Genomic DNA, 20,486 nt, shown 5'->3' on the forward strand with positions numbered 1-20,486 from the left:
GCAGCCAATATACTCAATTTATAAAGCACACATATTTTTAAACATAATACAGGGACCTTGAAGATGAGACTCTTTAGTTGGAACAAACAAGCTGAAATTGAGAAAATTTTTCCTTAAAAGAACTATTCATTTCCTCCAAATAGAACTTGGTTTACCAAACTCAATCAACAAGAAAGTTATCCATGCAATGAGTTGTTTATAGCAAAATTTGAAAGGAAACAGATTTCTCTTCACCATCTAGCATATTTCTGTCCAACCGCTCATGATTAGTTGGTATGTACAAAGACATGATTAATTTCAATTAGAATTTAAATCCAGTCAGGAATTTTAGAACCTGCATTTCCCTTTTAAGTTTCCATGTGAGGAATTATAGTCTCTCTACCTTCCTCATGAGAGGAGAGATTTACCTAATGGGTGGTTTTTGGATAAGGAGCTAAGAAGTGTGTGCTAGGTTCTGAATCTCCTCTTTGAAAAGATGCGCTTGTTCACAGTAATGTGAAATCAGGCCTGCTCTTTGCACTAAGCAGCCTGCCCCTGGGACAGGTGTCAGGCATTTGTTTCCTCCATTTACAACTGCATGGGGAAGTGGGATGAAAATCTGTGATGAAGTATTTGGAAACCTGCAGTGTTTCACATCTTAGCCACATCCTCTAATTCATTAGAATGTGTTAGTAATAAACTAGTAAGTCTATTGTCATCTACCTGACTCCTGTGTTTTCAGTTCAGAAGGTGAAAAGGAATGTCATTTGCCACCTACCCGACAAGCTCCAACAAGACTTACAACACTTACAAAACATTTTCTTTTACCTTGCCTTGATAACTAATGCACATTGCTCTGAAGAGTCCCCACTTTCAGGAGGGGAAAGGGTGAAAGGAACTTTCAGTAAGAGATATAATGAAGCCATTAACAATAGCAATAAATACAATATATGTTCATTCATCCAACAGTAATTTATTGACAAGGTATAATAATTGAGGTTAAAGGTTGGAATAATGTTGCAGTCTCTTTTTGAGACCAATTTGACAAATACCTATATATATGCCAAACACATATATACACACACAAAGTCATTTCCAGTATCAATTGATGTTTTAAGTTAATATTTGATATTTTAATTTTAAGTGTTATGAAAATATAAAAATGTAATGGAATCAAGTTAAGTGTGCCCACTTAAACCACTGCAATTCATCATCCTATTGTAAATAGGTTAATGTATGAATGAAATTCTGACTTTCTCCATCTATTTTGCTAACACTACTCACCCTGCCCCAGCATTCACCTATACTGCCCACCCAACATTCCCACCCTGGCAGGTGCTCCTCCAAATGACTTCCACCCTACCACAATAAATATCTATGTACCCAACACAGGAGCATCAAAATATCAACACACACATAAAGGGAGAAATTGACAGTAAAATAATAATTGTAGTGAACTGTAACACCACACTTATTTACATCAATAGATTGACAATACAGACAGATCAATAAGGAAACAGTGGTTTGGAATGATACACTACACAGATGGAATTTAATAGAGATATATATATATATATATATATATATATATATATATAATACATTATTATTATATATACAAAATTTGCACTAATATATATATTATATATATATTATATATATATAATACATTATTGTATATATACAAAAAACAATACATTCTTTTGATACGGACATGGAACATTCTGCAGGACAGATGTTAGGCAAAAAGACAAGTCTCAATAAACTGAAAAAGACTGAAGTCTGTCAAGCATCTTTTGTAACTATAATGACATTAAATTAGAAATCAATTACAAGAAAAAAACCTGTAAAAAGCAAATATGTAAGTTAAACATGTTACTACACAACGAATAGGTGAACAAAGAAATCAAAGAGGAAATAAAAAAATACCTTGGGACAAATGAAAATGGAAACTCAACATTCCAAAATCTTTGGGACACAGCAAAAGCAGTTAAAAGTTTATAGCAACAGAGGCCTACCTCAAGAAAGAAGAAAAACTGCAAATAAACAACCTTACCTTACTCCTAAGTGAACTAGAAAACAACAGAGAAAACAAAGCCCAAAACTAGTAGAAGGAAGGATAAAGACTTAAGACAATAGAAAAGATCGATGAAACTGAGAGCTGATTCTTTGAAAAGATAAAATTGGTAAACCCTTAGCCAGACTTACTAGGAAAAAAAGAGGACCCCAAAACATAAAATCAAAAATGAAAGAGAAGTTACAAGTAACACCACAAAAATACAAAGGATTATAAGAGACTACTATAAAAATGATATGCCAATTAATTGGACAATCTAGAAGAAAAGGATAAAACCTTAGAAACACAACCTTCCAAGACTGAATCAGGAGGAAATAGAATATCTGATCAGACTGCTTACCAGTAATGAAATTGAATAGTTTTAATATAAAAAAAAACTCCCAATAAACAAAAGTCTTCACTAGTGAATTCTACCAAACATTTAAATAAGAGTTAATACCTGTCATCAAAATTTCCAAGAACTTGGAAGAGAAAGGACTGCTCCCAAACTCATTCTATCAGGCCTAGATTACCCTGATACCAAAACTGGACAAAGACACTGCCAAAATTAAAGAAAATTAGAGACCAATATTCCTGAGGAACACATATGCAAAATTCCTTACCGAATTGTTAGTAAACAATTCAACAATACATTAAAAGGATCATTCACCACACCTGAAATCAATTAGAAAGTAAGCCAAAGCATCTCAAAGTGTATCTCTTGTAATTGGCAATAATTCCCAAAATCAAATTTAATGCAGTTTTGATGCATTTTTTCAAGATGCAGATTTTCACAAAATTTAAAATGTGCCAGTTTAGTTTCATTTATTGAATAGTTAACATTAGGTATCTCTGGAAAAGGAGAGATCCAAGGACTTTAGAAAATTTCTGTCACCTTTCTTAGAAGCACAAATAATTAGGACTTTTACTTAGTGTGCATTAATCAATTAAACAACTCAGAATTTCACCAAATTAAAAACAAGAATTACATCAGAAATTTAAAACCCAAGGGAAAAAAAGATAACATAACTAACCTTCAAAAAGTAAGTCACCATTCTGTCACTTGAAATCTGTTGGCTGCAAGTAGGAATCACTAAATTTTCTCTTGGACTATGATGTCTGCTGATCACTGAACCCTTAAGGATTCCAACGCTAGGTGGCTCCAGCACTGGCCTCATAGTCAGACTGCTGATTGAAGATCCGTTCTGCTGTTTCTCTACAAAACATCTGGTATTGATCTCTTCTGGTATCTCAGTAGTCATGTGGAGACTGCAATAAAAATGTGTATTTTTTATTTTTCCCTAAGTGTTACATAAATGACTTGCATTAATAAAAAGTAAACCACAACAGTAAATAGAATTTCTTATAAGACAGTGTTTCAGAACTGAAAATGTGCTGAAGACCGACTGTAAACGATTGCAGGTTTAAGCTTATTCTATAGAAGTACATATTTTTCTAGGGCAATTCCTAACAAGTAATTCAAAGTAGGGAAGGGAGAGAAATGGCTGTCAGTGATGTAGATGGCTTACAGGTAAAACTTGCTGCCTTCTGAAATGGCTATACTTACAAGATTCTTGAGGAAGCCACTTAGACCTATTGAGTAAACCAGTTTAGAGATAAAAGATAAAGTATCCATCAAATACATTGCAAACATTTGCTTTCATCACCCTTTTATGTCTCACTCATTATCTCAGATAAATTAAGAATTTGGCACTGAGGAATAATTTAGAGCAACAATCTCTGGGAGAGGAGGGGTGTGAGAACAATTGAAGTTCACATGGTCAGAATCCTCACCTGAACCTTAACTACTTGATGATGTAATTAGCCAACTGCTGGGCTACTGCTTCCACACCTGTGGCAATAAGCTATTACTGACTGAGCCACTATTTAAAGACCTCTGCCCAGGGCTCTGGGCAGAAGAGTCAAGAGTGGAGGAGGATTATGGACCTGCAGACTGTTGGATGCAGACATGATTCTAGTGCTCAACCTCTAGCTGGGAGAATAAAGCCAGGTATAAAACCTTTTACCTCAAGAATGTTCCATTGTCATTTCTTGGTCTCAGTAAACCCATAGTCAACTTGCCTGGGCCTAAAACCCTCAGGCAAGACAGCTGGGTAGTAGTTCTTGGCCCTTTGGGTTTAAGATGTAATCTTCCAAAAAACAGTTAAACTCATTAATATTTGTATTTAGGGAAATTCTTTAGGAAGCAATTTTATAATATTATCACTGTCTAAATTACACAGCTTCAAAAGCACTGAACTTAAAGACTAGTAGATCAGGTTAACTATGAAAATATTAAGAGGAAAAAATAAAGTCATGTAAAACCAAGAAAGAGAGATACAAACTGCACTGGACGATCATTTTAAAGGAAAGTTCTTTTACTAACAGCATTTTCGAGAATGTACTATCTAGTTAGCTTTCACTTCCTACTAATCTTATCAAGCTGGTTCAATAAAAATAATGCTTCAGAGGCAAACTAATGAGCTTAATTTATTTTCTATGATGCTGTGTTGACTTACTCATTTACTCGATTTGCCAATATTGACTTGCTAAATTTTACTTCTTCTAGGTACAATTGTTGATATTTTTCCAATTTAGTTTTCATCAAATTTTCTTTGTCAGTTTTTTTGGAGAGTTCAGATTCCAGCTCTTGAATTCTGAGTTCCATTTCCCTTCTAAGGGAAGCATTATCATTCGCTCTCAACTGCTCTACCTTCTCTTGTGATGATGTTTGTACCTAAAGCAAATTAAAAGAATAAATTTTTAAAATATCTGAATAATTACAGCATATTTGTTTTCTTTGGTTTTGAGACAATGATTCAGAGAGCAAGTTTAAATGGGAAAAAAAAAGACCTGAACTTTAATATATTTATCAGAACCTCAACTGAATTAAATTTGCATTATAAAAATAAAGTTGAATCTTTCTTTATTTTAGTAGTCATAATCTGACAATTCAAAGAATAACAATCTATTTAAAATATTTTAAACTAAACAACATTATCCAAAAGTATGGTATAATTTTTAAATCACAAGTTTGGTATAATCAGTTATAAAAATAAAATGATTATCTAGTGAGAATCATTCTGAAAGATCAACTTTTTGATAATTATGATGGAAACTGAAATATTTAAAGGGAGCAACACATGCTACCATCCTTCCAGAAATCTGTAAAACCAAATGCTGTAAGTAGAGGAAACACACACAATGTCTATTTCCAAAATGTAATCTGCAGTGAAATGAAGTAAGGCACATTACAGATTAATAAATTAACCCATAAAGATAGACTGACTTCTTTTAGTTTCTCTGCTATTTCCTGTCTTGCTCTTTCTTCTGCAAACCATCTGCACTGTTCTACTTGGCAGTGTTCTGCTAAATTCATTTACCATATGAGTTTTGAGGTTTACTATTTCCTGTTCCAGTTTCTTTGTTGTCTTTTCTAGCTTTTCACATTTCTTTTGGAGTGATGTCATAGACAACAGCATCTGTTCAACTTGATTTCTTGTAACTGCCGGCAGGCATTCTGAAGATGAAATTTCCAGTGCTGTAGTGAGATTACCAACCTACATGCATAAAAGAATAGAGTTTGGTATGAAGAAGATAGACTGAGAATAGACGAAGTCAAAGCTGCTATCAAATTTTAAAATAAATTTAGCTACAGTAAAATGTTACCCATATGTCTTGCCAATGGGTTTCAGCCCCGGGCAAGTTCACTATGGACTCAGTCAGACTGAGGAATGACAATGGGACATTCTTGGGGTACAAGTGGTTATTACCTGGCTTGTTCTCCTGGCACAGGTCAAGCAATAGAATTACATCTGCATCCAACAGTCTGCAGGTCTGTAATCCTCCTCCGTTTCTGCCTCCACACACAGCATTGGGCAGAGCTCTTTATATAGTGACTCAGGCAATAGCTTATTGCCTGTGGGTGTGGAAGTGGTAGCCCAGCAGTAGGCCAGTTACATCATCAAGTAGTTTAGGTTCAGGTGAGGATTCTGGCTCTAGGCAGTTCAATTTTCCCCACAACATACCACAGTAGAGTCTTAGAAGAGTGAACCTTGAAATTACTCAGATTACCAAGAACAAAGGTAAAATCACCAGGAGTCACAACAATACATCCTTTATTGTCATCATTTTTGCCATACAACATCTGCACTTGGTTTTAGACTTTTCTATTTTTCTATTATGGTGCCATGTCTTTCCTCCATAAAATGATTACATCAATAAATGCCTCCCAAAATAAGACTGGAAATAAGACTCTAATTAATGATCCAGAAATATGGATTCTAATGACATAAGCCTATCTCTCAACTACAAATGCTTTATGCTAATTTAAATCACATTCCAAGGAGATTGATTGTCAGGGTTAAGGAGAACTCACACATCCCAGTATGAAATTTTAGTGAGATGATGCATAGTTTTTTCAAAAAATGCCACAATTCCACAGTAATATCTGTAATCCTTTCTTACTTTCCACCAAATAAGAAAATGTAATAAATGAAGAAAGAAGAAGCAAAAGAAAACCTACTGGAATTTCAGTAATACTGAGCTAGGAAGAACAACTTTCCTTTAGATATACTGATTTATTTGGTAAGACAGGGTGAGTGGATGTGGTGGTTTTACAAGTTCTTTGACACATTTCCCATGAAATTTCCTCCCCTTCAATATGTGTGGCCTCACTAACTGGTTTCTAGTGAAGATAAAATGCTAGAACTGCTTTGTGACCCCTAAGGCTCGGTTAGAAAATGTAATACAGTTTCCATCTGATTCTCTTTCTAGGGAGACTCACTCTAGAAACCTGGCCCGCTTGTTGTGAAGCACCCCAGAGTGCCTACTAGTGAATCCTACATGTCAACTAAGACTGCCAAACGTGCCTTTAGGTGATTCTAGACTCCAGTGGTGCGTCATCCCAGCTGATGCCAAGTGAAGAAGCTGATCTCACTGAGCCTTGCCTAAACTGTCCATTTGTGAACAAAATAAATGCTGTGCCATCACTCCCGTCTTGTGTTTGCTCTCCTGCAGCCTTGCAGCCATGTATCAGCCATGCGGTCATGCTACCATGTCGCCCAGAGCACTGGGCAGAGCTCTTTATATAGAGTCAATAGCAAAGTATTGCCCACAAATGTAGTGAGCTAGCCGACCAGGACAAGTGAGAATCCTGGCTGTAGGTACCTTCACTTTATCCACACTTGCCTAGAAGCCCTTGCTTTCATTTCAGCCTCTTCAGGGGCCATCAAGCTTCCACTCAGTCTCCTGGAAGCCCTGCTAATTTTCATTCTGACTCTTCACTACCTCCTTTCAGGTTCCACCTATCACCTGTTTCAAAAGCACTCCTTATTGTCTTAGGTTTTTTCTTTAATGGCAGCACCCCATTTTTTAATATCAGTATCTCTGCCAGTTATTTATTGCTGCATGATAAACCACCCCAAAAACCTAGTGTCTCAAAACAGCATTTATTTTGTTCACAAATGGTGGTGGCAGTGCCAAGGACAGAGAGTGAGATGGCTGCGGGGACAGAGAGGCCCAGAGGCAGAGACCGGCTTGCTGCATGCAGACTCACTCTGAGTGGGCGAGATTCTAGTGATTGGCCTGCCACCATGGGCATAAAGCTGGGTATAAACCCTTTCACCCCAAGAATGTTCCATTGTCATTTTTTAGTCTCATTTAATCCATAGTGAACTCATACAGGGCTGAAGCCCATTGGCAAGACAACAAGGAAAGAAAATGACACTGGAACTTGGAGGAAGTGGGACTCTTGCTACAAAGCAGCTGAAAGTAAAATCAATGAGCAAGATAAGCTAAAGAAAATGATTACACATAAAGGAACTAGGCCTTACTAAGTAAGGTCAAATATCTGGTTCCCAATTTTAGCCTCTCCACATGTCTAATTGCCAAGTAATTCTAAAAGAAAAGGCTTCTGAGCTAAGATCAAATCCAGGGTGCTGCCAGGAAAACATGTTCTAAGGCTGATGCCGAGACTAAAACCCTTTGTTAGGACCTCAGAAAGATTTACAGTGGTGCCTCAAATTCCTGAGAGAACAGATGCAAACACAGGCAATTTCCCATCAACAAGACAGAACAGAGAGCTCAGAGGTACAGCAAAGGGCCACGGAGGGGCATTCCCATGAGGAGTAAGTCTTCCTCAAAGAACTAGCAGCCTGCAGCAGGCTGCACTTCTGAATTGCTTTGGACCCATGTGTCCCCCGTTTTCCACTCTGAATGGGAGAGTCCTGAGCAGGTCTGCGGAATGTCGGCTCTGGGGGGGTGGCAGGCAGCATGGCTCTTCCCCTCTCAACCTTCATGTTGAGGGGAACTGTACCCCAAGGGTTAAACTCCAGAAACCACAGCCCAGGCCCCCACCCCATCTGCACCTGAGGAAGATGGTAAGATCTCAGACTCAAGCCTGAGCCGGATGCCACCATCACTGAGGCTTGGCAGGTAGGTACAGGGTACGGCTGAGGGAGGTTTTCTTATTCTCTTTTCCTTTTTTTTTAAAATTGAAATGTATTATATATCTTGACCAGTGTTTTGGCTACATGGATATATATTCTTGTTCTCTGTCCTTTTCCTACTGTAAGTGTAGCTGACATAACGTATTACACTGGTTTCAAGTATATAACATAGTGATTGCAGTGTATTTTTCATGTGGGAGGATAATTTAAAATTGTCCTTTTTAAATGTACCCATACTTCTAAAACATTCATTCATTCCTTTAAAAAAGGCAGGGTGTGGGCCAACCTTGCTGACTTGCTCCCAGTGAACAGAATATGGGGAAGGTGAGGCTGTGTGAATTCCAAGGCTGGTAACCCGGGGGAGCCACACGTTCCGGCTACCTGGTCCAACTATAGTCCCAGCCGATGCCCAGTGCCAACAACCAGACATGCGAGTGAACTAGCCTCCAGAGGACTCCAGCCTCAGCCTTCCAGCCGTCCTAGTTGAAGCTGAAGGGAACAGAGACAGGCTGTCCTGGCCACACATTTCCTGACGGGGGCTTGGGAATAGGATAAATGTTGTTTAAGCTACTGAACTGGGGAATTTGTTAATGTAAAACAGGTAAACAGAAAAGTGGTGGGAAAAGGGGATAATAAGAAAACTTACTTAGACAAAGGGTCTCTAAGAAGCAAAAAGTCTCCATCTGAGTGGAGAGAAGCAAGTGGTAATACGCAAGATGACCGGGAAAGAGTCCTCATAAAATTTGGTTTGGTACTGGCATAAGGATGGACATACAGAGAACTGTACTAGAATTGAGAATACAAAATAAACACATTTGTGGTGAACTGACAGTCAACAAAGATGCCAAACAGTTAAATGGGACAAGAAGAATTTTTTTAACATGTGGTACTCGGACCACTGAATATCCACAAACAGAAGAATAAAATCAGGCCTCTGCCTCATAGCGTATATACAAAGTTAACTGAACATTAAGAGCTCAAATTATAAAACTCATAGGAAAAAACAAAGACGTATTATCTTCATGACTAGATTTGGCAACAGTTTCTCAGATATGACACCAAGGGAGAAAAGCCGATTAACTGGATTTCATCCAGACAGTGAAGAGGCAAGCCATGGAATAGGAGAAGATACTTGAAAACCTTTTATCTGATGAGAGATTTCTATCTACAATATAGGAATAATGCTTACAATTCACTTATAAAAAGACAATCCAATATCAAAATGGGCGAAGGAATTGAACAGTTCTTCAAAGAAGATATATGGATAATAAGCATATGAAAAACGCTCAACATCATTATCAGAAAAATGCCAATCAAAAACACAATGGGATGCCATTTCACATCCACTAGGATGGCTATAATAAAAAAGACAGATAATGACAGATGTTGGCAAGAATGTGGAAAAACATCGGAACCCTCAAGCACCACCTATGACAATTTAAAATGGTGTAGCCACTTTGGAAAACAGACTGGCAACTCTCCAAAAGCTGAAACAGTTACCATATGTAAGTATATACCATTCAGAAGTCTATACCCAAGAGAAATGAAAACGTAAATAAAAGGCTCTACTGCTAAATCACAGTTCCCAAACCACTACATTTCCAGCAGCTATCTCTATTCGGCCGCTCCACCAAATACTGTCACAGGTTAGCTAGTACGGCATATCTCAGAAAAGCCGACCCAGAGCTTTACAACTGGTTAAGTGCTGTACACCTGTAAATTCCAGTTCTGGCTGCATAATGAAGGAAGGCAAACTTAGAGTTTTTTCATAGTGAGGGGGGAGGAAAAGAGCATTTGATTAAATAATTCTCCTTTCTTAGGTTAAGTGCTTTCAAGTTTATATTTAATTGCTTAAAGTACATTTCGAATAAAAATTTTATTAGATTAGTGCTTCCAAGGAAGGAGAAATTAATAGGTAGGGTATAAAATAAACAACAGCTAAAATATTTTAATTTATACAAGGGTAGATACCATGCATATCAAATATCATTTACCCCTAGACAAGCTTATACTTGGATTCTGACAAGATTACATATCATGTGAAGAAATGTAAAATAAGGGGCTAAATGTAAACTGTTCTGCACAGACCAGATGATAAATGCTGAAGAGAGTAGCTAGTAAGGCAGTTAGAGCTTCAGGAGAATGAGGTGTGAGCAGGTCTGAGTAATGCAGGATTAGGCAAGAGGATCAGAAACTGAGGAGACAGGAAGGACACATGAGCAAAGGCCAAGAGATGATGAGATCACCCCAGTTAACTCAAGATAAAATCACGTCGCAGGGAAATAAAAACCTACATCCACCCAGTAACTTGTAAATGAATGCTCATACCATCATTATTAACAGCCAACAAGTGGACACAACCCAAAGGTCCATCAACTTATGAATTGGAGCAGTGTTGACAATAAAAATAGATGAAGTACTGATATGTGCTGTAACATGATGAACCTTGAACACTTTCAGTGAGAAGCTAGTCACAAAGGACCACATATTGTGGTTCCACTTACACGAAATATCCAGAATAGGCAAATCTTGAGGATAGAATGTAGACTGGTGGTTGCCTGGGACTGGGGAAGAGGGGAACTGGGGGTGATGGCTAAGGGATACAGAGTTTCTCTTTGGGGTGATGAAAATTTCTACTTGAGTGCAGAGATAGTTATATGTCTGTGAACATACTCAAAGATACTGAGTTGGACATTTTAAACCCAGGAATTGTACGGTACATGAATTATATCTCAATAAGGCTTAAAAAGCCCAGTGGCTGGAAGTAGATATTTTTCTCAATTCTCTGTTTTGGGATAAATACTACACATAATCTGAATCTTTCTACATTTTTCCAGTACATCCAAAGGGGAAAGGAAACCAGGGAAGTATCTAATTTCAACTGGTTTACACAATGTCCTTTTGTACAAATTATCTTGAAATCCACAAAATAAGTGAACACAGATTCTATATCCATTCACAACATTAAACATGAGAAAAATGACAATTTTCTGAAACATTCCATTAAACATTATCCTCTGATTTTATCTGGCTTGCCTCATCATGACAAAAGAGAGATCTATAAAAAACAATGTTTGGCACTAAGAAAACAAAGTCTCAACTGATGTGAGGAATGATATATAATTCTCAGCTTTCTTAAGGATCAATTTTCCTTTAAATTTATATATAAGAATTACATATAAAAATTACATATAAGAAAAAATGTATAATATAAATGACAGAACAAGGGTCAGGGTTTAATAAGTACATTGTAAAGGTAATTGTTATAAATTACAATGAAAATAGAAAGCTGTCCTTAGAAATTCATATTCTAAAACAGTGTACTACTTAATCAACTATAGATTAACTGTTGATATGTTAAATTTCATACATACTTCACTTGTGACTTGATTTAACTCCTTTAAGTCCTGTGTCTTATCTTGTACATTAATGTGGTAATGTGATGTAACCTCTAGTGAAGCCTCTGACATAGTTCGTTGCATTACAGTGTCAGCCTGTTCTCGTTGGAGCTGTCTCACACCTACCTAAAATTACTCATTTTGTAAATCACTTTACTATTAAATTATGTTAGTAACATATCACTCTAACATATGTATTTTGATAAATATCACTGCATTCATCAATTCACCTTTTCCTTATGTGTACACATTCCTATTTACTGGATTCGGTGTGATCCTCAGGCCTATTAATCAGTATTGTGCACTTAAGACAAGGAATTCAGCCCTACTATCCACTCCCCCTGAGAATTTGCAGCTTTACAACCTAGTGAAGTCTCAAAAAGAAATGGGCATGTAAGTGGGACTAGGGGTGGTAAATTCTATATGGTGAATTCTATATAGTGTCCTTCCAACAGATCCCCATCTGAGAATAAATGTGAAGTTATACCGAAGGGACTCGGGCCCTAGGTGACCAGGCCTCTCCCTCCCCCCTTGACCGTGGCTCCTACAACTCACTCCATTCCTGTACATGAATCCTGCCACTGTGCATCAGTCTGAAAAAGAGCTCCAATCAAGACTATTACAGTTCTTTTTGTACTGGGCTATGTACAAACCTAGGTCTTAGAATCTCTCAACTACATTTCTCCTTGAAACAAGAATTGTGAGCATACTATTTGTAAACATGTTTGAAGTAAACTATAAACAGCAATGGGAAGATTCAATCAAATGTGGTTTTGTTACACCTCAGCACATTTGTCCCAAATTATGATGTACTGGAAAGTAGATGCCTTTAAAACAGCTGGAGGTCATAAGAATACATGATCTGAGACTAAAATATTTCCAAATTTAATTCAAATTGACATGAATCAAAATAAAATTACACCAACTAAAAATGTATAAAAAGCTACTGAAGGAAAAGGACTATGACATACAGCATCTGCCCTTCATTTCATCTGGGAATTCTGGAATTAACTGTCAAGGTGATCCACTTCATTGTATTTAGAGGATCATATTAGGTATGAGCATTTCCATTTATTTGCTTCATCACGGTATTAAAATTATTATTTTAGCAGTATAAGACTAAATTAATACTATCAGTAACAATTTATAACTTAGCCTGTTAAAATTTCATACTAGACACAAGTGTCTTTCTTCAAAGTAAAACACCTGCCAGGTCTAATTTTTGTGTTGGACACAAAGCATGCTTTTAAACAGATTTACATACAGTCTACGTATTTAGTCTCTGTATTTTTGTATTCACTAGACTCAACATTTAGCCATAATCAAATATTACTTTGAATTTTCTTTCAGGACGTTTGAAAAATATTTACTTTCCTGGATACTTACTTCTCTTTCTCCTTTCTCACTTTCACATTGATTCAATCTTTCTTTGAGATGATTGCAATCGTTGACTAACTCATTGCTTTCTTTTAGCAAAAGACATTTTTCATTTTTAGTTTGAAGATTTTTTATAATTTCCATAAACCTGTTTTGGATGTCAATGAGTGTCTTTTCTTTATTTTCAGCTTTGTTCTGAGCTTCACTCAGTTGCTGTCGGAGCAACTCATTTTCGGTTTGTAGTTTAGATAATCTCTCTTCTAAGGATTCCTGCTTTGTGATGTATTTATTCAGTTTTTCTTGTTTCTTTTGATACCTGTGTTCAATTTCCTTCTTTTGGCACTGTGTGTGGCTTAGGTCTCTTTGCACATGTTCTAAAACCGAAGTGTTTTCTCTGAGGGCATCTCTTGTGTGACATAGCTCAGTTTCCAGGCTACTGAATTTACCTACAGCTTTAGAAAGCTGCTGAGAAAGAATCTCATTTTCTTCTTTCAGGTTAGACATAGCAAAATTAATTTTGTCCCGAAAACAAAACCACTCCTCTCTCTGTCTCTGCAGAGCAAGTTCTAGTTTTCTTCCTGATGCCTGACTCTGCTCATGATCATGGACAGGAGTAGATATTATAGAATGGTGTGACTGTTTTATTGTGTCTACTTCAATTCTTAGCCTGGCGATTTCATCCTGCAACATACGGTGTTCATGCAACAGATCTTCTTTTTCATGACTATCAGAAATCTAAATAAAACAAAGCAGACTTTCAGCTAGCACTCAAATAAGACTTATGATTTCCTCTGAAAACCCGAATGTTTACACAATGAAAAGGTTGGTCATAAATGAATATCTAACTGAAAAAAAGTTGGATCCAAACCTCAAACTTTATACAAGCATTATTTCCCAAGAGTTCAAAAATTTAACTGAAGACAGTGAATCCATGAATGTAAAAAGGAAATCAAGAGAGAATTCTCAAGAATCTCAGAATTAGAAAGACCTTTCCCTGAATTACAACTTAGAAGGCACAGATTAAAAGAATAATAAATCTAACTACAGTTAAGTGGACAGTCTGAAATTTCACCTATTCAGCTACCCTAGAATAAGAGCCTTAGATCAGCATATATTTAGACAGATTAAATTTCCTAATTTTTTCCTAAGAATCACCAAACTTCAGCTTTAACTCATTTCTTATGAGTCTCAGATTATTTTTCAACTCTAATTTGCCTTGTTTGATCCTCTTCCTCACACTTTTGCATACAAGAAAAGTCCTGAATATATATAGATAGATATATCCTCCCTATCACATTCCTCATTCATTTCTGCTTCTTGAGACATTTTAAGTTTGTAACTACTAAAATTTTATAGACTTCTTATTGCTTGATGATCTATTGACTCTGAAAGTCTAGTTCAAAAGATAATTTCATTTGAACTATGTTGTAATACTAAAGCATAGTAATCAATATTAAACCAGAAATTTAACTTAAAATATTACCCAGACCCAAAGGGGTACCTGTGGGTGGTTAAATGCACTTCCACCAAGCTTTTCTTGTTCTTCCTTTGCTGTCCTTTCTACATCTAGTAGTTCTGCTGACAAATGTATATATTTAGTTAGAATGAATTATTTATAATGGTGAGATAAAAGCTATAATCTTTAAAAAACAGAAAATAACATTTTGTCAATTGAGAGTTTAAGCTTAATCTTTAGCTGAATACTTTCTTCTTTAGGAAATACTTCTAAATTATCTAGAACTTCAACAAACATTTGGGGAGTACTAGAAATCCCCGGGTGAAAAGCATACAAACACCTCAAAGACTCATTCAAAGATCCACCCATCTGACATCAATAAACAAAACAAAAATTTTAAATACAGTAAAAACATATAAAGGTACAATATACTCTATTTCTTACTCAGAATTGTACCATTTTGACAACATACTAAGCTTCAACTACATAACTCAGGGTCCAAAATTATTGTTACTTTTTACGCCTTTATTAGTGTATACCCTTCCTTTTTACCCAAAATGTTTTGACTCCACTATTTGACAAACTCCTTTTCCTCTTTTAAGATTCAGACTGCCATGTAAAGTCCTCCTTTATTAGGGCTACCTTTCCCCAGATAAATAGGTGTCTCTTTCTTGGGGACTACCTTAGTGCATTATAAATTTTTCTTGTATGTCTTAACAACATGAACTGAAAATTATTTATCTATGTGTCTAGTCCCCTTTGCTCTGAACTATAAGGGACAATCTCTTAAATTATCTTTGTATAAATAGTCTTTATTTACTTTACTCAATAGTTATGTATTGAATTCCAGCTAAGTAAAGAAGGTTTAAAAAAGACCATGGATAAAAGGAGTCAGGAATGGGTTTTTTAGAGACAGTGCCTGTGCTGAGACTTAAACAAGTGAGGTTAGCCAGACCCGAACAGGTAGACGTCAGGAATGCAGAGATCATGCAAGACCATTGCAAGACAAGCAGAGAAGCACACAATGGGGTAACTATTTGATTGAAATACAGGGATTGGTGAGGCTGGCATCCCCAGAATTCAGAATGATGGAGAAGAGGGCAGACAGTAGAAAAGGCTAATGGTAGAGATTAAGGTAGAAGTCAGATTACGAAAGGCTTATGTGTAATTTAGGATGCCTGGACATAAATGTGTTTTAGAGTGGTTCATGGCTGTATTTATATCTGTGACAGGTAACTCTAAATGCTGTGGAGAGGGATGAATCTGGGGACCTGGGGACAAGCGAATAAATGGAAGGAGACATAAATATTATAAGGCAATAATTCAAAATAAAGATGAAATAGGCCTAAATGGAGGGGACGTTTCCTGACATACTTAGGCTATAAAATTACCAGGACCCAGTGTAAAATAAAAGTCCCTGGAAAACTCTGCTCATTACTTTGTAAAGGTATCAACTAAGAAGATAAATTTTCTACATGAACTGTTTAAAGTTGCTTCTATCTATTCTGTAGTTTTTCCATCTCACGTCTTCCAGTGTGGCAGGAGCTTGTGTAGGTGTTTTGTTTTAAATGTCCTGCTTTTTGGATCTGCCAAGCTTGTGAGGAAATGCAGTGGCAAGCAAGTCAGTTGTACATGTATATAACTGGGCTGACAGCTCGTAGTCTCTACTTTAGGATATAACTAAAAATCTTTTGTAACTACAATGTTAATTCTAAAGGTAAAATGAAAAAAAAGCTAAAACTGTAAGGTTAGAAAAAATATTGTATGATTCATTAGTACAGACCTGGACCTATGACTGATGAAGGGCACTGAATTACCTGGTGCATAAAGTAGAACACACATTACGTGTGGTTAATCAATAGACTGGGTATCCTAGCAGAATTAAAATTGGTTTTCTATATATTAGTTTTAAATGATATAATATTCCTTAAAACCAACATTCCTTGTGAACTATTTATTCATTAAACAATGTGTACATATTGAGGCAGCACTATGTAGTAAATTACCAATAATTCCCATTACTCCTGGGAAAGCCAATTCTAAATTTCTAAATTATACAAAATCATAGAAGATAAATGGAATATTTTAGTATTTCATTTTGGAAGGTGGTCTTTTAGTAACACTGAATGTAGTTATAACTAATATTGTGAATTCAGGGCTATAAAAATAAAGCTAGGAAACTATGCTTTGTCTGAGTACACAATCATTAGCTATCTACCTCGTTTCCCCAATAGTCCCTCAACTCTAAATACCATCCTGCTACCCACTCTCATGTATATTTTCAATACTAGTCTAAAAGAAATTACACTTTCTCCTAATTCTGTATCATTATACATAGCTTTGGTGAGAGAAAAGAATACCAATGTCTTGCTAAAAGGTATTGTTTGGTTGTAGGTTGCATAAAAATAGATTTTGCCATAAAATGATTTTTGAAAAGTCAAAACTATGTGAAGCCATGCAGAGGTGATCTTGGGTTGAAATCTCTAGGCTTTTCTCTTACCTTGTTTGCTCTCTCTGTTTTCTGGAAGCTGTGATTCACACATGTCACTGAGTGTATAATCCCCTAACAGAGACACTGCTCCACTATTAATCTTTTCTTTATCTCTTGAGGCCATCTGTCCCAATTCTGTGGATGCTGACTGATTTTTGGTCATTGATGGTACACATGGATGTTTCTCCTTAGTTTTCAAATTCCTAGATCCGTGATGAGTCTTATTACTGAGAGTAATGTTAGTAGAATCCCAAACTGAAATGTGAAAACAAAATTTCCATTTTTAGAATGTACATAATGGTACAAATTTGACTAACTTGTGCAACATCTTTATCAGAGAAGCAGCCCATGTCCTCTTCTCCCCACCAAAACACACTGCTCCTTCATGGCTTATGGCATTTTACATGCCCTATACTACCCTTCATGTAGTTAGTTTAATTAACTATCTCTCATTTTTGTCTATTTTTATATTTTCTATTATTACTTACTTTCATTTGCTCTGTATTCCACAGAACTTTGTCTATTAGGAATTGACTCATCAAGATATGATTTTTTGTGTTACTAATGAAATTCATATTTAACTGCTTATTTTACATTTAAGTATACATGATGGTATTGAGTGTTGTAGAGATATGGGTTTCAAAAAACTTTCAATTAATGGTACAACTTTAATTACAATTATGCACCAATAGCTTCAGAATTTACTTGTTAAGCCTGGATAAACATCATAAATTTACATCAAGAAAAGACAGCCTTGAGTAACCTAATTGTTTCCAAGTAAAAAGAGGACAAGTCTAGGCCCAAAGAATTTAGAGTGCCATGAGACAGGAAATGAATATATAACAAAATTTCCCATTCTTTTAAAAAACAAATTTGTCAGAATTAAACTTTTTAAAACAAGTGAGAGAAAAAAGCAAGAAATGTGGATGGAAACTCTGAAGCCCTTCCATCCCAAGGGCTGGTTTATTGCTTCATCCATGAGGCCCATATGGCTTAAAATGGTGGTTCAGAAAATCACCCGGGAATCTCTGGAGTCCCAAGATCTATCTGCTCATGGGCCCCAAGAGATCAAAACTATTTTCTTCATAATACTAAATGTTATCTATCATTTTCACTCTCATTCTCTTACAAGCGTATGGTGGAATGTTCCAGAGATATGGTATGTAATAACATCACAGCTCTAATGGCTAATGGGAGGTATGATCGTATATGCCTGTATTTAAATTTTTTCAGTTTTAATTTCTAATAACATGAATATCAATAGATACAACCCATTTAACTTAAAGTTCTTTGGAATTCTCAATAGTTTTTAATACAGAGGAATCCTAAGACCAACATTTCACAATTACTATTTTAAAAGTCTGCCAAATATTCATTAAAGTATAATTAATTACTTCCCCCACTATTAATAATCGATCACACACACACACACACAGTCTCCTAATATCAGAACATCTGGCTGGCTTAAAATCATCAGTGTTAACATGAGATAAACTTAAAACAGAACTGACACATCAGCAAGTGAGCCTTTAACTCTAGGTACATGAAGGCTGGAACGCATACAAGCATTTGAAAACAATGGAAAATCTCAGAGTCTAATTATTAACCTCTGGGAATCCCTAAGAAATATAAGGATTTCAAACTGGGAACTTAAGGGTATCAAAACATAAAAGTGGAAATTTCTGAGTTAAAGCTTTTTTAAAAAAAATCTTTTCAAATGTTTATAAGCCTTTTTTTTGGAAACATGGATACCAACAATAACATCTGACTTATTTATGTAAAATCATTCAACTAAATTTGCAAAAAAAGAAAAACAGAATTAGAAATATGAACACTGTATTTTATATATTTAGTATACTGCTTTCCAGAGTTAAACCTGCATTGCAAAATTTACCTGATGTGGATGTTTGTGTCATCTCTGCTCCTAGTGTTTTATTATTGAGAGAGTCTTTCAATTTGATGACAGGCTGAATGGGTTTTGAAACAAAGTTAATAATAAGTAAGATTTCATATAATCTGTGGTTAATAAATCAAGATAAAAATATGTTAAGTTTTACCTCCACGTGAGAATATTGTCCAAGAGAATCTAAAAAGCAACAGGGATATGTAATCAATGATACATACACAAGAAAACCAACTATATATTCATGCAGTTATTACTAAGCGAAATCCCCACGCCTGGCTTTGAAAATTACATTAGGTTTCGGCACTTCGTTATTTTGAAGGGTTAGGACAGCAACAAGACAGAAATATTAATCCAGTATAAATGCTGAAGAGAAATAAAGGATTATAGGTTTAACAAAGCCAGCAGTTAAGATTTTGAAATTAAGATTGTGTTTCAGACGACTATAACTAAGACAGAAAAATGCACGTATGTGAATGTGAACACGCTGACTGATGGGAAGAAAAGTGATCATTAGTCAGAGGAACAAATCATGACCCGGAGGGGAGAAAGGGAAAGCTGACGGTAGAATGCACCAGTGTGTCTCTAACGCGATACAGCAGAATCATTCACACCCGTATACTACAAGGATTTATCGTGTTCTTTCATTTGTCCTGTGATCCAGGCAGTACACAGGTGTGATGGCAGTTCAAGGGAATGCCTTTCTCACCAGGGAACGGGTTATGAATTGATCGCGTTGGATATACACTTGTAGAATAATAGTTTTAAAAAGTTTATTTTTTTTCATACCCATGTGGGCTACTAATATGCCTACATTTCTTGCATCCTCTAGTTTAGCCATCTTTCTTAATCCACTCATACAAGAAGGTACATAAGACACATCTAAGAGATAATGTATAATGCATAATAAGTTTTCAATACTGAAATATGATTACTAAAAAGGAAAAAAATTTAATTACCACAGTATTAGATATTAAAAATCTCATATTTCAAAATCAGTGTAATATTTGTGGAAAAATCAGAATTTAAGCATTTAGGGAATTAACTCTGTCATTTCTCTTTTTTCCAAAATTTGGTTTGGTGTACAATGCAAGCCCTTAACAAATTTTTAAATTATCTTTAAAAGAATAACAGCTAGCGCTTCCCTGTTCAAATCAATCTCATTTAAATAACAAAACCAATGCAACATCCATCTCTGATGCCTGACAGTTACGAAGAGGAGAAACGGGTGCCTACGGTTCGCCCTGATTTCAGCGCTCCCTCCTGCTCGCAGTATTCTCTGGGGCAGCAGTGATCTAAAGTTTGGTTCCAGTGCAAACACACTGAGGCCGTCTAAAGTGGTTTCTCTCAAGTTTCCTCAAAAAGCCCAAAATTTCC

The 20,486-nt window shown here is 35.9% G+C and overlaps 1 protein-coding gene across 4 annotated transcripts in view; it reads right to left on the reverse strand.

Moving 5' to 3' along the window:
• The window catches only part of LOC118908202 (ankyrin repeat domain-containing protein 26-like), a 75,998-nt gene that overhangs the window by 23,248 nt on the left and 32,264 nt on the right, over positions 1 to 20,486 (reverse strand). For 2 of the 4 annotated variants that reach the window (XM_057498208.1, XM_057498225.1), the window contains 8 exons: positions 19,264 to 19,292; positions 19,101 to 19,173; positions 17,216 to 17,461; positions 14,761 to 14,834; positions 13,269 to 13,994; positions 5,419 to 5,595; positions 4,555 to 4,772; positions 3,070 to 3,304 (listed from right to left, as the gene is read on the reverse strand). In XM_057498208.1, coding sequence (XP_057354191.1) covers positions 3,070 to 3,304; positions 4,555 to 4,772; positions 5,419 to 5,595; positions 13,269 to 13,994; positions 14,761 to 14,834; positions 17,216 to 17,461; positions 19,101 to 19,173; positions 19,264 to 19,292 — 1,778 coding nt within the window. Of the gene's footprint in view, positions 1 to 3,069; positions 3,305 to 4,554; positions 4,773 to 5,418; positions 5,596 to 13,268; positions 13,995 to 14,760; positions 14,838 to 17,215; positions 17,462 to 19,100; positions 19,174 to 19,263; positions 19,293 to 20,486 lie in introns of all 4 variants that reach the window. The other 2 variants (XM_057498215.1, XM_057498213.1) reach the window with 2 other exon arrangements.

The sequence above is a fragment of the Manis pentadactyla genome, chromosome 1 (assembly GCF_030020395.1).
Source record: "Manis pentadactyla isolate mManPen7 chromosome 1, mManPen7.hap1, whole genome shotgun sequence".
Classification (NCBI taxonomy): Eukaryota; Metazoa; Chordata; class Mammalia; order Pholidota; family Manidae; genus Manis; species Manis pentadactyla.